At 36.8% G+C, this 18,238-nt stretch overlaps 1 protein-coding gene across 1 annotated transcript in view; it reads right to left on the bottom strand.

Annotated features, from left to right (window-relative positions):
- Positions 1-18,238, bottom strand: part of ATP13A3 (ATPase type 13A3) — a 61,299-nt gene that overhangs the window by 19,243 nt on the left and 23,818 nt on the right. Inside the window, exons 3-16 of the mRNA XM_009320401.1 lie at positions 17,958-18,131; positions 17,020-17,190; positions 16,630-16,700; positions 13,000-13,080; positions 10,982-11,051; positions 9,973-10,107; positions 9,097-9,169; positions 8,209-8,340; positions 7,007-7,186; positions 3,886-4,043; positions 3,032-3,220; positions 2,045-2,106; positions 1,304-1,454; positions 714-830 (exon numbers count right to left, since the gene is read on the bottom strand). Of these exons, the coding sequence (XP_009318676.1) occupies positions 714-830; positions 1,304-1,454; positions 2,045-2,106; positions 3,032-3,220; positions 3,886-4,043; positions 7,007-7,186; positions 8,209-8,340; positions 9,097-9,169; positions 9,973-10,107; positions 10,982-11,051; positions 13,000-13,080; positions 16,630-16,700; positions 17,020-17,190; positions 17,958-18,131 (1,764 nt within the window). The remainder of the gene's footprint in view (positions 1-713; positions 831-1,303; positions 1,455-2,044; positions 2,107-3,031; positions 3,221-3,885; positions 4,044-7,006; positions 7,187-8,208; positions 8,341-9,096; positions 9,170-9,972; positions 10,108-10,981; positions 11,052-12,999; positions 13,081-16,629; positions 16,701-17,019; positions 17,191-17,957; positions 18,132-18,238) is intronic.

Below are 18,238 nucleotides of genomic sequence, written 5' to 3'. Positions count from 1 at the left end.
AGACTAGATCTAAGGAAGAAATTTTTTACGCTGAGGGTGGTGAAACACTGGCCCAGGTTGCCCAGAGAGGTGGTGGATGCCCCATCCCTGGAAACATTCAAGGTCAGGTTGGACGGGGCTCTGAGCAACCTGATCTAGTTGAAGATGTCCCTGCCCACGCCAGGGGGGGTTGGACTAGATGACCTTTAGAGGTCCCTTCCAACCCAAACTATTCTATGATTCTATGAAAATGCAGATAGAAGAAAGTTTTAAATCTGCCAAGGACATTTTATTTTTAACTCGGCACTTAATTAAAACACATATCTCTAAGGTACAACAGTGGGAAGAATTCCGTACCATGCAGTGACATTAACAAACCTTTGTTTTAACTAAAACTGCAAGGTGAGCACACCTAAGCACTTCATTAGCACAGTAAGAATTTGGTAACGATACTAATATTAAAATGTGTAGGCTCAAAAAGCATTACAGAACTTTATAACCAGCCTGTAAGGGTAATAATGCTTGCAATCAGCCTGTTCACCTTGAAAGTGGCATATACTGAACCACTACCTTCAAGAATGGTTTAAACATGTCTTCTCTATCTTTGCCATCAAAAACTACACAGTTTTGATCCTGTTTGAATTTTATCAGCCAGAACCACAGCATACGGTAAAATGTATTTGTTTAACATGAAGGATTACTTTAACTCAAAGAATTGCTTTGAATTTTTATACCATTTCTTGATTTGTTGCTTGCTTGGATTCTGGGAAAAGTTGTTTTGAAGGTCGAACCACTGTCGGCATGATTCGATTATGAAGGGCTGTTTCCTCTTCAGTTGCTTCTTCTAAAATCTGTATTAAAAATAATCAACTCATTTATACATTCATTAACTTGGATTTTCTCATAATGTAATTTTCAGAAAAAAAAACCAGCCTTGGAAGTCAGCCCAAGGTGCAATAATCTTTCTAAACAAGATTTCCTGTGGAAATTAAGTGTCCTAATTTAGCAGTTAACTTAAGATCCACTTAGCTATTTTACATGTTTATTATATGCATTGAAACCTTGCCACACACAACATCAGAAAGCAGTAAATTAGCTCTTCAGATTCTTTCAGTTCTATGAATTGTTGCACAGGAGACATTTTAGGAACATTTTCATATTAAGACTTCCTTTGACACACAGGCATTGTCAAAAGCCCACCGTTCTACAGTTACAGCTTGAAACAGCATATAATAGCTTATCTTGTATATAACATCGTAGGAAATTTCAGATTACTGATCTTAAAAATGTTGCTTCTCTTGAAACAAGCAGACTTGTTACTTACCCATCCTATTGCTTCAAACATCTTCAGATCAAGTGGATCCCCAGAAAGTACCCCTTCAATTTTTGTAAGGGAATGACAAGTTGCCATGCAAGCAACAAACTCAGACTTCAGCAAGCTCTCACTGCAAGCCCTCTCTTCCGGCAAAAGGAAACTAAAACAATGAAGTTATAATATACTTAGCACTATAATTATTTATTATGAGCCAATTCAAGAAGTTTGTTTAGATTAACGGACGAAAATTGACTGCACAAGTCTCTTCACTTGTATTTTCACGCATCACAGCAAACAGATTAAGACTCTGGGCTGGAATCTTCAGAAACAGTCGCAACTTCTGTCTACTTCAAAAACCCTGTGTTAATTCACTGTCTAGTTTGATTCCTCATACAGAGGCCTCCTACCACTTTGTACTTAACTCAGTTAGCTAAGCTAATTCATTTTAGCTGCCCAAAAAGTCATCACTTAGGAGGACAGGATTAAGGAAACATGCTATACTTTAACTGCATCATTTCGGCAGTGTGAACCTAACGAGGTGTCAGACTTTAACAAATTAAATTCCACCTCAGCCTCGTAAGAGAGTTGACTTTCATTACACCTAAACCATGATTTCAGTTGCATTCTCACAGCTCATTACAGAAATGCAAACATATATGAGCTCACATTGAATTTTGTATTCTATTCTGCTGAAGCTGTTAAAGCACAACTAAGTACCATATTTGCTACCAACTTTGAGCTTATCCTTACCGAGCATTTTCCACCCGTTGAATTCCCCAAAGATCCAAGCCATCCTCAGTAAGTGTGCCAGTCTGGAAAATAAACCAAGGGGCATGGCAAGAAGAAAAAGCCTTCAGAAACAAGTTATCTTCAGGCAAAGCAAAAAATTAACAGCCAATTAATCAAATTACACCTGAACAATATATTTTATTTTCACTTAAAAATCAAGACTTCAGGTCAGGAAATACAATATCTCCCTTGCTTTTTGCTAGTAACTAAGTTCCAACTGTCTTAAATAACTTAAAAAACCATTCAAACCAATCATGCCCCTCCTTGGAGACAGGACAAACAAAACAGACTCTTAAAATCCAAAGATGATAGCTCAACATCTCTATATTCAGAGGTTGGGGGTGACAGAAAATAGGTACTAAACCCTTAGTACTACTTTCTTACATGGCTAAAACAGTAACTGGAATATATTTACAAGGGAAATAAATTTAGTGTGGGTACTCAAGATTTTAGCTAAAAATCTGAGGAGGAAAATAAATTTTATCTAAGAATTAGCTAAAAGCAAAGGATTCTGGCTAGTGGCATTACTGTCTTTCACTCGTGTTTCTGTTACGGAATAATAACAAAATACACTTGTTCGGCTTTGCATTGAAATAAATGAAAATGAGGAACAAGCCTGACTTCACACTTCAATTTTCCAGAATCCTGTGTACTAAGTAAAACTCTTAATAGACCCCAACTCTCACACTTTGGGGGTGCCGGTATTAAGTAGGACTTGGGTGTCTTGAGATAAAAAAGCAGCTCTGTATTATCACAATTTTTTAGAGCAGACTAAATTATGTGAGTTAACAGGTGGTAAACACTGAATACCTGGAAGCAAACGGGACAAAAATTATCTAACTTATATGAAAGTAATGAGTTTTCTTGTAGTTGCTAGTCTATACCAATTCCCATTTATAATACAATGCCTCTCCAGGTGGCAACACAAAGTTTCAAAATTCACCTAACCTTATCAAAACACACAAGATTCAGCTGGCCACAAATATTTATCCTTTGTGGGCTGATGCAGAAGATGCCAATTTTTTTCAACCTTCTTTGTGCATAAACGATGCCAGCAGTCATGGCAGCAGGGAGCGCTGGAGGCACCGTGATAGTGATAATGTCAAGAGACTCGATGATGATGGTACGAGCCGGAACCTGCAATAAAGGTCAGAGCTGATGAACAAGAACTCACTACTTAAAGATTCACTATCCCACTGAAGCATTACATGACTGTTACCAAAAGCAAAATCCACACGTTGCTTTCCCCAGTACAGCATGTGCTGGCTTGCCCAGAAACCTAGCACAATCTTCACCCACCATCAGCAACCACAATAATCCAGTCCTGAATTATCCACAACCCATAACTTCAAGTTTTCACTTTTTCCCCTGCAAATATATTACTTTAAAACAGTAACTGAATAATGCAAAATTTTTGGAGAGAAAAAAATTACAGTTATCAGTTATCAATTTCTTGGTAAGGATTTTTTTTGCCTGCAGCATGCTTTAGATGTGCTGTATCCTATTTCTTCCAACTGGGTATCAGCCAGATGGTAATCTTACATATAATAAAGATAAAAGCCTAGTAATTGGGTCCTTAGAAATTGAGGTAAACTCAGATTTCACTGTAATGTATTCAAATTCTGCTTCTCTGCTGTGAATTTTGTTCTCCGTAAGCTTGTCTTTCTTGTACCATTGATACAAAATAAAGCAAAGAAATTTTCACTTAAAGTCGAATTGTTTCTTATCATCTGAAGTGTGTTGGAAATCATGATCAACCTTTTCTAAAATAAGGCAGTTCTGGACCAGAAATGAAAACATACCTCATTTAAGATGCTATTGACAACCGTGTAAAGAAACCCAATGCCTGCCACTACTACCAGAGACAGGAGAAACAAATAGGCATCTCTGTAGAGTTTAAAATCAGTTGGCTTTGGATATAGTATGGAACGAACAAGCTGTCCTTTAGCAGTACTAAAGCCTAGAAATAAAAAGGAGTAAGTTATTAAAAGTATAAACAAGAGTAAAGCTATTCAAATATATTAAAAACCTCAATGAAACCCTTAAGCTACTCATTTCATTAAGACTGTTTCTCAATATACAGTAACAGATGTTTTGCAATACTGTAATTAGGGTGCTTCAAAAATGTATGTGCACATCATACTAAGTGCTTCTCTCCTATGGCAAGGACATGCAGCTGATGCAAATGAACCCCTCTTCTACAGCAGCAGTAAAAAACCCTCAAATGGTTTGGCCTGGAAGAGCTTCTTGTACTGCATTTTATCCCTCACAGTGCAGAGCTAGTGGGTATATTTATTAGTTGTCTAATTAAGCCAGTCCTTGCAAAAAGAAAATAAAGCTATTCATAGAGTCCAACCTTAAGTACTTAAATGGCAAGTTTGTGAGCTCCCTTGACAGCCAGAAAGAAAGATTCAGAAAAAAACTGCAGTGCACAGAGTCATCTTTTGGAGAAACCCACCGCTTGATCACATTTTGACACCTAAATTAGGAGACTAGATTTCAAAAGGTCTTAGAGTCAGACAACCAGTAGACACCCTGAGAGCCTCCTTGAACCTTTGCCTCAACACGTGAAGAGACCAACACCAGTGCCCAATTTTGTATGCCCGAAACATTTTGTATCTGCTTAGACTTCAGAGTCTATTACTACCACCTCAATACCAATGTCAGGTCTGCTGGCATTAGTGACAGCTCCTTGACAGCTTCTCAGTCTGCAAGCCATCACAGCAAAGGCTAAGCCCTCCACGCTGATATGCGGCATACAAGATTCTACCAGAACGAAGCAGCTATTGCATCAGTCTTAAAGAGGATGAGTTCATCACAAGAGGAACAAGGCGTGAAGCCTCCAGGCTTTGAATTTGCTACTGCAGAATACAAACCATGGGCCTGTTTGGAGAAATTCAGCATGTCAGTATGTACTTGAGTATTTAGTCATGTATGCTTTGTAGTTAGACACAGCAGTCAAAAAACAAAATCATAACTACTTTTGATTTTTTTTTAATGGTTTTACAGAAGGTTCTGTAGCCACATAGGCTAGAACACACCAGGGTAAAACAATAAATGAAAAGCTCACGTGGTGTCTTGAGAACACACTGGACATACAGATAGCTTCAGTGAACATTTCTGTTCTCTAAAAATAATTACCAGTTTTGAATTCTTTACGATTACAATAGAAGCCACAATGACATACAAACTAACATATCCATGATCTGAGTTTCAGGAGCAAAAAAAATGAATACATTATTTCATTGGTATTTATGATATTTCAGCTGTAACATCAAACATTTCATGTTAAAGGCTTAACTCTGAAGAGTACTGTGAATACAGTCCCAGCCACTTAATCTTATATCCTGATTTACAACAAGATTAAGACTACACGTCTTTGCACACAACCATATGGAGTTCTGCTCTCCTAGAATTCTTTTAAGGACTAAATTTTCTAGTAGCTTTAATTTTGTGGTATTCCCCCTCCTCAGATAAAGGGATTTTTACTTGTATCTCACTAGGTAAGAATTACTTTAGTTCTTACTATCGGACATCTTAGGAGCAAGAAGCTGCAAGCACTGTGACATCTATCCAGTTCTGTGAAGTGGGAAATTCCCTACTTGCCTAAAAGCCATCCCTGTAAACCAAACAGGAGAACAGAAAGGATTTTATATCCCTTTGCTCCTCTCTCTATATATAGTCATAGCAGGAAAAGTGTACTTGTCCATACATAAAATCTGAACAAGGTCCACAGAACTAAATTCATCCTGCTTACAACAAAAGCTCTTTGCTTTTGTCACGGGCAAACAGCAGATTAAAAAAATTACTTCAGATGTCAGGGCAGTAAGACTCAGTGTGTTGGAAGCAATTACAATTCTCCTTGTAAGAGTTCCAGACTGTGGTTTCAGACTTTAAAAAAAATGCATTATCCTTCTTGCAGAGTATAAGAAATAAGTCTTCAGCAGTTCATTTCTGTTCCTGTTTTGGACCACCTATCTGTATATACATGTCAGGCTGGGCACATAAAATTTCTTATTTAAGAAACAAAAGAAATTGAGATGGATATTATTAAAGGGGAGATGTGTTCAAAGGAAGGGAAATATTTTTCTTTGAAAGGACGACTAACAAAAGCCACTAGAAAGACATTAATGAATTTAATAAAAAAAAAATCAGAACATTTACTGCTAAAACAGATGAACAGAAGGTGAAGAGAAGACACCAGAGAAAGAAGAGGCTAATTAGGATGAAGTTACTTGTTGGAAAACTTGCTTTAAGTAGTATTCTAGTCAATGTAGTCAAATTTATTCTATCCAATTCTATTGTAGCTTGGATTATAGCTTACAGTCATCTATTTTGTGGTGGTTTTCTTAAGATCATCTCTGTAAAGCAGAATCCCGCAACTACATTTAGTCCGTGCAATTGTTTTTAATAGAACATCTGTATTATCTAAAACCAAACCTTTACCATACTAGTATGAATAAGCACTTCTGTAGAAAAGGCTAGGTCGAACACATTTTTTAAGTAAATGTTATGTGCTTTGACAAAACTATGGGCAAAGAAAAACATCTGACATTGCCAATGACTCCACTAAAATAAGCCATTCCCCACTACCCACCCAATCCAATGGCACGCCAAACCTTTTCAAAGAGGCATATGTAGTTCAACCAACACAAAGTAAAAAACATCTAAAGGGCTTGAAAATGCATTCAAGGTAAGTTTTAAATTGATCCTAAAGACTGCTTCACTTTCTTGCTTGCCCATTGATACTCTCCAGGCCACTATCTAGTTCTATTACTGTTGTAAGACGTTTATCAAGTTATTTGAGGTATAGTGATTTATCCAAGCTCAGCAACATTCAATACAATACTTCAAACTATCAGTTGACATACACCTATAAAAGCAAGTACTATGTTAACAAGTGATAAATTTCACAATCGATACCTGTTCTCACTACTAGAGCTTTGACCAATTCTCCAGTATAAAAACGGGTTTGAATGACATTGGTTCCACAGAACAAAGTATGCCGTTTATGCACTTCCGGACTGTATATTTCATCTCCCACTGCTTTTGGGTATTCTGAAGGATTTGGTAGATTAATCTTTGTGACAGGAACACTTTCACCTTAAATGGAAAAAGAGTGTCTAAGCAAGATCAAATAAGAATAGACATTTTTTCCTTCACAACTTCAAGTAGAACAATATAATCTCACTTCATCAGCACAGAAGCAGACTTATGGAAGAAGTCATCTTCCTTTCAGCACGTTATTAGGTAGTCTCTCACCTATTAGCCTCAGCTCACCAGATTCCTTATCCAAATCTTATTTAACTCCATTCGTTATCCACCAGTACAGCTTTTGTGCCTCTTACTTCAAATCAGATAGGTGTAAAATACAGTTCATTGAAAGAAAACAGGACAAGCTTCCTTCTCCTGCTACAAGGCATCACCCCATCTTTACTCAGAAAAACTAGAAGCTGAAGAAAATTATTCTCAGCTCCTTTGGCGACTGAGTACACTCAAGCTAGGGCTGCAATCAATTTTTATCAGTTGCTAGCAGCAGCAAGACGCTCAAGTATATTCAAAGAATTGAACACGATAAAACACAATCTCTGAACTACAATTTTCTAAACGCTGCCAGTTGGGACAGATTATCCTAGGAATAACAAAAAGTCCATCCTATTCACTGAAGCTGTCCTTCAAACACATCAGGTCCCTGGTTTCCGAGTATGCAGGCACAACTTGAGATAATTTCTGTTTTTAAATACAGCAGAACATTCTACTCACTACCTTCATTCTTAGAAGCAGCTAAAAAGTTTGGGCAAAAATTTTCTGAAGAAACATACTGCAGAACTCAATCTGCACTGAGAACACCAAGTCAAGAGGCAGGAAGACAAACTATCAAGAATAAAGCTTTTCAACAAGAAACCATCACTCATTTTTGGTGTTGCCAAGCAGTACCAGGTAGCTGTTGCAGATAAGCAGAACACAAGTACATAAGTACTTAGGAGCATATGCAATTGCAAGAACATACATATTTCAAGCAAAATAAACATATCCACTTCTGCTAGAGCATACTGCAAGTTAAGCATGCACACAGGTATAAACTAATACGTTTAGCCACGCAAAACTGTATCAAGTTACTTTACCTGTTAACATGCTTTCATTTACAATGCAAGTACCACTGAGAAGTACTGCATCACAGGGCATAATTGTCCCATTAGATGGAATCAACATGATATCTCCAGGCACAAGGTCGGTGGAAAGGATTTCTTCTATTTCTGAGTGTTAAAACACAAACAAGTTCACCTGAAAATAGCCACCATCTACAAAACCTCATAAAGATCCTCACAGCTAAAATCCAGATGGTGACAATTAAGATTATACTCCATTTTATTAATGGCATTATGAAAAGTTTTTGAAAAGATACAAAAAAGCCATTGATAAACCCAGTTCCATCACAGATTAAACTCTAGAGCACATGGATATAGTTCATCATAGCAAATGAAAGGAATCAAGCTTGTACAAATGATATTAACAATTAACTAAAGTATAACTTCAGTATAAAAACACAAGTCCAATACAAATGCATGTCTTACAAAACAATATCACACACCGCAACCTAACCTTCAACTACTGTGGTATCCAAATGAGCAAAGGTCCAGAAATCGATTTGCAGCCCCTGACGGGTAATAAATTGTAATGGAAACCCAACGCATGCACATCTTTAAGCCAAGAAAGAAACTACAGTGACAATTACATATGTGGAGTTGTAGATAATGACAAACAGGAATAGGACAAGCACCGAATCTAGAATAAACCTGACAGTCACTAAAAATACCATCTAGAAGGATAATCCTGAACAGGTGATTATCCTGTCTAAATTCCACTTTGCAACTTCTCCTTTTCCCATGCAATTTTGCTAAGAAATGCAAGCATTTCAAGCTGATCAAAGAAAGCACAGATGCGCACCAACTTTACACTCACACTTAACCAACAATTTAAACTCAACCTTCCAAACTGCCTGTGAAATTTACCTTGGTTTCCTCTGCAGACAGAAACCCTGACAATGCTGTGAGCTGCTACCATGTCATGTAACATAACATATTGCTGCAAAGAGGAAAAAACACTTCATTATTTAAAAGCACAGCTTGTCGTCTTCTAAATGCACATTCTATCTCTACAAGTAGAAGTGATGAGATTCTTTACTAACAGCCTTTTACAACAAAATGTTACTCAAAACATTCTCTTGAACATAGTTTAGGAAACTTAGGGGCAAATAAAGTTTGACTGCATCAACCTGTACAGGTTCCTACTTTTAGCAGCATTCTGGAAGCAAATATACACTGCCACACAAAATGTTCTAAAAATGTTTGGTCATTAACATACATAAGTAAAGCTGCAGTAGTTGTATGAACTTGGATTAAGGCAAGAGGGGTTTTTTTGTCTATGGTCTGAATTCAGAGATTGCAATTTAATGATAATTACTAATTTGATTTCCATCATCTACAGCTAAGTCTACAGAGAAAAATGCATCACCAATTAAACAATCTGCACATTTGGCTGGTGCTTAATTCCATTGGACTTTTTCAAACAGAAGGAAACAATTCAAGATGGAATCACTACTGTCAATACAACTTGGTACATAAACTTGTGTCCGGGTTTTATTTAAGTGAGGTAGTGTTTCTGTTATCTGAGGTCAACCTACTGATTCAACAGCATGGAAAGTCAGCAGAGAAGGGTCTCGAAGAGAACTGTAAATCCAAATTCTTTCGGCTCAAAGAGGGAAAAGCCATAACAGTATTCTACCTGCATACCTCTGAAAAATTCTTAAAGATTTGTAGGCAATTTCACATCAAAATAAACCAATCAGTAAAAAGCTGAAAAGACGCATCTGCTTTCTTTGAACTTACCTTTCTAATGGTGTAGAGTGAGCTAACAATGGATATTACAGACATGATCACAATTGCTAATGCATAGTAGTGATATTCATCAGTGATCCACAATATCACACTGAACAACTGAAAAATGTAAAAAGGGTTGAGAACCTAGAAGAGTGACAGAACATTAAAGTTACACCAAAAGGTCACATGCATTCTCCGTCAGAAGAGAGTCACAATCATCCTCCTCCTCCATGGAGGAGATAAACCTTTCAGAGTTCTTTATACATTATTTTTGTCTGTTTTGCCAAACTGATCCCTCTTTTTCACTACTTCCTCAACCCCTCAAAAGCACAGTTCTCACTAAAATAATACACAAATATATACTTTTAAGGCTGCGTGCATTTTCCCCTACAACTCAAAGCAAAATGATAGGAATATCTGATGCACCTTAAGTTACAATTCTTAAATTAATTTGCATGTTATCATCTTCTTATTAATAAATGCACTGACACCTCAAGTTCTTACTCCATTCGTTCAGGCTGGAAAGTTTCTTTGTTCAAAGTTTCTATCATGCATTATTATAGCACATGGATAACAAGTCAATTATTCAAATCCACCTGATAGAAGGAAAATGGAACAAATCCAACAAAAGTATATGCAAGAACATATTTGATGTGATGCATATGTTGTAACGTATAATCCCTGGTCTGATAATGGAGAACACAATCGGTCGTTTTAAGTTTGACATGAACAACAAAAAATAAATTAGAAGCATACCCTCTCAAAGAATTCTGACACATTTTCTAACGTCCTTGCTAAGACACCAGGTCATGAATTCTGAAGAGCTTACAAGCTAAGATCTCCTAAGTTTGGAGACCTCAAAAATAAAGGTCCATATCATTTTGCTTTACAGTGCTGGGCTCTGGGGGAAGGTTTCTCGTTTACATTATTATTTGAAGACCAGTTCAATAGTCATTGTAGTTAAAGTAACTTTTAATGATATACTTTTTTTTTAAATTTGTTAAAGAAGAGCTCTTACCTCCTTAATCAGAAGCTTAAAAATGGAAGGCACTTTCACAGCAATTTCATTTACTCCATAGAATGCTTTTCTGCATTAAAAAAAGAAAAATATCAAAAGACAGTTAAAGTTTTTATTAGAAGTCTTATTCACTTTAAAGTAATTCCATTAATATGAGAAAGTATAAAATACTACTTAATCTGTGGTCCCTTTTATTTATCATACTGTTTCAAAAGATGTTTATCAGAAAACATTTACCCAGCGAGATGTTCCAATACAAAGATAATTATTTTATACTTCAATTTAAACTGTAATTTAATTTTTAGGTTCTTTCATAGTAAGGTTTCCCTGTAAACTGTGTATAGGTCCAATGTTATTATTAAACACGTTGTTCTGAAAGCCAACATAGGGTTCTCATTAACTTAAGCTCAAACAAGTGCTAACTCTTACCCTGCAGTAAGACACTGTTTTCATGGTTCCGTATCTTAGTTTTATTCTTAGCATGATCAAAGTATCGTAAGTTAGCACCTCCTTTGGGAGGCAAACTCATCCTTTCGCTGGGCATACTGTGCCTGCCACAAACCCTGCGTTTGCTTGGAGTTACAACACGAATGCAAAAAAGAAGGGGGGGGGGGGGGGGGGGGGGAAAGAAACTCATCTCTGATGGGATCTGAGCTGGTTAAATGACATTGACATAAAGAAGCCCTTAAAGGATGATCTTAAGGAAAAGGTTTTTATTGTAGGAAGAGACACAAATTGACAGAAAATGGAATGATGAGCAAGCGGATGCTTCCATATTTTAAACTCTAAGAAGGTCTCATTTGGAAAAAACCAGCCAGGAATGCAACAGAACTCAAACTATTCTAGTTTGGGTAGTGTATTAATAAATTAGAACACCAATAATTAAGGACATATCTACATTTTCACAATATATATTCCAGCTTGCTGTTCACATTTGAGAACTAAGAAATCCCTGAACTATGTACCATTAAAGTTACATTTTAAAGGTTTTTTCTCGACTAAGTTCTTCTCTACCTATGCACTTCAGCTGTGTCCTTTGACAGGCATATTTACACCGTTAGTCTAAAATAGCACGTTAAAAAATTAGTATTTTTCCCCAGTTATTTCTTGCCAACCAGAATTAAAAGAAAAAGTGGGGAACACATTTAGCCCCAACCAACCAGAGACAGATCCATGCAAGCTATAGGACACACCTGTGATATTAACTGAGCTTTTAAAATTGAAGCCAAGGTCCTGAGACCTGGGAAGTTTCAGCCTGATCTTCCTAAAATAAGAAATTAGTTACAGTTTAGGCCAGGTTTGCTGCTTCCTGGCATCCAATGTTCCTTATTAGCCACCTAGCACGCTATCCCCTCTCTCACAATGACCACTAGCCAAGGATGGGAAAGAAAACAAGAAGCAGTAGCATGATCTCCCTCAGCGTTCCCTTCAAGCCTTCAACAATCTGCAGCTTGAGACAAAATAGCATCTTTCTAGCTAAAGAACTCCTGATGGACTTTTCCACCGGGAATCAGTCCATTTGCCTCTGAACCCATACACGCCCTTCAGCGTGTATGTTATGGTAACAGTATGTTATGGTAACATTTGTCACTTAAAGGTGAGTTATGTGGAAAAAATAACTACTTTGTTTTACATCAGCTGCCAAATTTCACTGTATACCTGCCAACGTGGTTGAAAATGTAACTGCTTGCTATTCTTTTTGTACACTCACTTTATTTCAAAATGTTAGGTAGTAAATACAATTTCAGAAATATATTCTGAATTATGTTAAGCAATAGTTCCAATTCCCACGGTCAGCATAGTTTGAGAAAAGTCAGTCAACACAATATCAGAGACTAGTTCCCACCCAACATACAGGTAAGAAAAACAAGAATTTCATACATCTAACAGCCTTCTTTGAAGGACATGTAAGAGCCTGTCTGTAAACACTAATCACTCAACTGCCTTTAGTTTTGTTAACACTTTGAGAACAGGTAACGGAACGAAAACAATTCTTCCCTCAAATACTGTAATATTACCTGTAATCATGCATTCCCTTTGTCAGTCCTGTGCTGTGTTCATTGTGAATTGAAGAACAGAATGTAGATTCATCTAGACCACTAATTAAAGGAAAAAGTCAATGAGTTATTTAAGAAACCTGATATTTAAAATGAAGTATTCAGTAACTCAAAAGAGCTAGGTCTTTGCCAAGAGTTACACTGTATTATAAAAGAACAAAGTCTACGGATTAATGTTTTTCTAGCTATTTTTGTCACAACTGCAGATACCAATGAGATGTTAAAAGCAGTCCTCTTGTTGACGCGTCTTAGTCTGTAGGATAGTCGTATCTATTTCAATCAAAATGGAGATACACTTAAAAAATTAAGTAAAATACTAGCATAACTAGTATTCAAAGGCCTCTAAAAAGAAAAAGTGAGCAAGTTTCCTAAAACATTGTATGAAATCAATATGGATTAATATTTCTTCAAATTTTCTTCATTTGTCTCATCTTGCTATCAATATTTTATCCATGACTAGGTAAAGTACAGTCTACATTTTAAGTACTTCCTTATTACTGGAAGACTCATCTTCACAGGACTTTTCTACATGCTGTGAAAGTAAATGCTATAATTTAGAAGATCTGCAGATAAGCAAGCACACCTGAATCATCGTTATATTTACAGCTATGGGATCATTTCAACTACCAAACTCAGTAAGTCGGACATATCATGCCCAATATCCAGGCATTTTCTAGTGGACATACTTTGGATGCACAGGAAAATATCATTACCTTCCAAAAGGCTTTCACAGATGACATGACAAAACCAGCACTATTCAACACGAGTCTTTTTTATATGGGATATTTATTAAGTTATCTACTAAAAAGACAATTTAGAGTTGTCCCAGTGAAGAAAAAACTCTTTATTGTGCATATATAGTAACAATTATTTCCATTCTCTAGGACACAGGGAAAGCTTTAAACATCCTCACTATTGCAAAGGCTAGGACCATGTTTCCGCCAACTTCTCGTAAAAGAACAGAAGGTGAAAATGTTAATGTGTTAATCTGGCCACAGGTTTACAAGGTTTCCCTAAAAATTTTCAAGTTCAAGGATTTTAAAATTACAATTTTTAGATTAATAAGTATACAATGCCCTGTTAATAACTGCGCCTTTCCTCCCATTGTGTCCCAAATGATGCAATTTTTCTTTTCCTGCACAAAAAGGAATTTAACAGCGGGTTTAAGAAGTGTGCTAAGTGCTTTTTATGCAAATATGCATACCTATGTGCGTAATGTCCATGCAAAGACAAAGCTTCTAGCAGGATTTTATCTGCTTGTTACAGTACTGAATTCCCAGGGCATTTAAAAAAAAAACCCCTGTGTGCACACAGTTTATTACATAAAGCACTCATCAAGTCACTCAGGGATTCAGTTGACACTAGCTAAAACAAAACAGACATACAAGGTCAAAGTTGCATCCTCTTTGGCTATGTCTGATTTAGTTTAAGAACAATTACACTTGCATTTCCTGTGCTTAAAACAGTGATCTTAATATTACATTATTATAAAAAGAACAATGATAGGAAAGTCAAGCTCTCATAACCGAATTAGTTGCCCAAGAAATCTTAATTTGCCTCCCTTCTGTATTGTGCTAAGTCTTTAATTATGTGATGCAACTTTTCTGTCTCTGGATACTTGCATAATTAACTGCAGAGTGAATCTATCTTCATGATGCAGTATTGTGCTTAGATCACAACTACAACTGTGTGGCTTGCCTTACAGATTTTACTATAAAGCCCTCAGTCTCGTATACCGTCTCTTTACAAATATTAACTTGATTCTCTACCATGTTACTAGGTAATACAGATTTCTGGTTTTGACAAACTGAAGAGCAGATTAAGAAAAAGTATCTCAATGAAGGACAAATTTTTAAGACTTCAGAATATTTATCATTCATAAGTTCAGCTATTATTTCGCAGGTGGTTTCTAGTACTTCACTACATGATCATACCTAATTCACTTTAGAGAAAAGTTATAGCAAACTCTCATTCTTATTTGACCTTGTGCAAAAGTGACTTAGTACTCTGCAGTACCAAGTATGTCTCAGATCCAGCTGTTTCTCCTCTTTGTTATCCAATCGCTAAATAATGGTGTCCAGCTCAGCTATAGTACCTACCTAAACAAGTGGTCAGGCTCAGTCATTTCATTTCAAACAAATGAAAGTTTGGCATATCAGCAAGAATGTGATTGAATAAATGCTCGCATAACTTCACAGGCATATCTGAGATTTTTCCGGGGCTTATAAATTGGCTGAGTTATCACAAGAACATCAAAAGGCACAGTCAAACAGCCAACAAATGTCAGGTTTCAAGTCACTGCTTTAATGCTAAGGAACAACATTTTTTTCTAAGCGTGTGGAGTCGTACGATTTTTTCCCATACCTGTTCTTAGCATAAAAGTATAGCTTTGAGTTTTTTTAGTCTCATCTGTGGGAAATATTCCCTTTGAACAGTTTAAATTAGCAACACTAGAGGCATGAAAACAGTAATGCAAAATGACAAGCGTCACTACCTGCACCACTGTAATTCATGGGAGGCTTATCATAAAAAATGCATACAAAGCTTTTAATTATTTACATGTGAACTGAGACATTTCCACCCTCCCAGAGGAGGAGTGCTCAGTTTTGTAACTGCTTGTATTATGATAATTTCTTTAAATTGTTGTCATTGCTGATAAATTTCCATACTATTGGCACACACTTTTTTCGAAAACATAAGACATTTGCAGAGTATGTTTCTTCTTACAGAAATTTTGGCTATTTCTCTTTCCTTCGGTCATTATTTTTCTCTATATGTAGTGCTTGGCCTTTTCCACATGACGGTTCAATATAGTGAACATTGATTTAAGTTAAAAAGAGGTTTCATTTCTGATCTGAACTTATTTTAACAAGCAGTTGTCAAAAACAGAGAAGCCTGTGTTCATTTAACTTGTTAGCACTACAAGAAGGCCTTAGCAGTAGCATCAGAAAACAGAACCTTTTTCTTCAACCCTAACGTCATGCAACAGCGCTGCTGGATAAAAGAAAATACAGCGCATCACATTCAGTGAGCGCAGCTAGGACTGCCCACTAAAAGACCTTCTCTATCAATGCAGGAGACCTCTTTTTGTTACTAAAGAGTAACAAAAGAGGGATCAAATTCAGGTCAACTGGACTAAAATGTAGCAGCAGACCTACACAAAAGTGAGCAACAAGGTATTCGGTGAATCTTCCTAGATACTGCTTTTGGGTCTAGCTCAGCAGCAATGCAAAAAATGTAAGTTATTCCATCAGAAGGAAAGTTTTTAAGAGTTTTTAGGAGGAGAACTACTGTCTATAAACAGGTGCTCTGATTCTCAAATAACACTCCAAGAACAGGCAAAAAGCCTGCAGAGGCATGCAGCCTGTCACTCTATACGAATCAGGCTCTATAAAGGTAGATTAAACAAATACCTTCCTTCTAAAGTCACATCGAGTTAAAATCTCCCTGCTCTCACTGTGTTTCAAACAAAGACTCAATGAGCTAAGACAGCTGGTCAGAACATGATACGAATTTTCACCATGTTCTTAGGCATGCTATTGTATTTTTAAAAAAATGCAGTTTGAAGCACAACAGAAAAAGTATTCTTACCGTACAACACCAAAACTTTGAACTGAATCATTCCAGAAATACTTCACGCTGTGATGTGTGAAATAACGAATCTGCAAGGGCAGACATAGATATTAAACTAGCACCGCTTAACATCTCTCTTTTGAATGACTTTATTCTGAACAGCGATAGAAAGTGAATTTAGAAAGATTTCACTGAAAAATGAACACTTTTCTTTCTGAGTAATCTTTCAAGCATTCCACAATTTCTAGTAACAGGTTATTGAGGAAAAGATCTGTGCTCCACCCAAAGAATGAGTTAGCCTTTTAGACAAAAGTAGCAGCTCACATGTACTGTATTACGTGTGTTTACTCTAGATACTACTTGAGATACTTTGAAAATTAGCAAGCGTAGTACTGCAGGTTTACTTACAGGCAAATACTTTTTCAAATCATTTTTATTCTCTTCTGCAGCAGATTCACAGAAATGAACAGCACGGCCATTTGAAACCTTGTGAACAATAGGGTTAGGATTCTGTAAAGGATTGGCTCCCAAAGAAGGCATGATGCGAACCTTTGCACAAAACCATATCTTGAATTCATCCTTAAAAAAAGGGAAAAAAATGAGATGGTTGAAACAGCATTTAAACAGCATTTTACTACAATAGCTGTAGCAAAATGTGTCAACAACAGATGACAGATTAGCAGAGCCCATACATGACTACAGAAAATATCCCCAAGTTAATATCAGCTACCTTAAGAATACATTTTCTTTCCACAATTCTAAAGCATACTTTTTGCACTGAAAGATTTTTTTTTTTTTAAGCAATGAGTCTTGGTACTTGAATTTTGGCATCTTCAGCCCGCCACAATTTAATACAGTTGTTCTGTAGTAGGAGGAACTATGGGATACCTATGCATTCAGCTGCACCCACCCTGCAACTTCAAATAACTGAGGACTTAACACAAGATCATAACCAGGGACTGTACACAGCAATTGTAGAGGAAGAAAATCATTTGAGATCAAACCACACTTGGGTCCACAGTTACACCTTAATTCAACAAATGTTTCTTTGCTGAACAAGGGAGGAAAAACCTGAAAACCGTGTTACCATGTTATATGAACAAGGTATCTGTTCATATAAAAATCCAAAAGCAAAGACTTTCTTTTTGCTATGTCCTCCACAAACAGCTGTCAGTCTTCCCATATGGGCAGCAAAGCTATGTACAGTACCAAGGAGCACAGTTCTGCAGTGCCGTAAAACAAAATCGTGTCTACGCTGCAGGCAAGGATTTGTGTATTTTAGCAAGCAGCAAGAGGCACGCGAAACAACGTCAAACTGGGAGAAGCGCACCCTCCTATAGACTTACAGTTGTTCTCAGCAGAACCACTTCACAGTCTTTAAGCGTAGTCCTTTTGCATGTTGCTTTCACGCGCCACTGAGGCATCCAGTAGAGGAGGAGGAGAAGAAAGCCACCAGAACAAATCACTCCTACAGTAACTAGCACCAACTTCCAGCGACATAGATCATAGCCATAGATCTCCTGCATGGAAACAGAGAAACAAGTAACAATGAACCTCTTAATTACTCTGGCTCAGGAAGCCAACATTAATTTTTCATAAAGTGCAGTATTTAAAGCAAAGCAAATTT

The sequence above is a fragment of the Pygoscelis adeliae genome, unplaced genomic scaffold, assembly GCF_000699105.1.
Source record: "Pygoscelis adeliae isolate BGI_AS28 unplaced genomic scaffold, ASM69910v1 Scaffold413, whole genome shotgun sequence".
Lineage (NCBI taxonomy): Eukaryota > Metazoa > Chordata > Aves > Sphenisciformes > Spheniscidae > Pygoscelis > Pygoscelis adeliae.
Note: the sequence above shows the minus strand (reverse complement) of the source record. Positions and strands in the feature narration are given on the sequence as shown.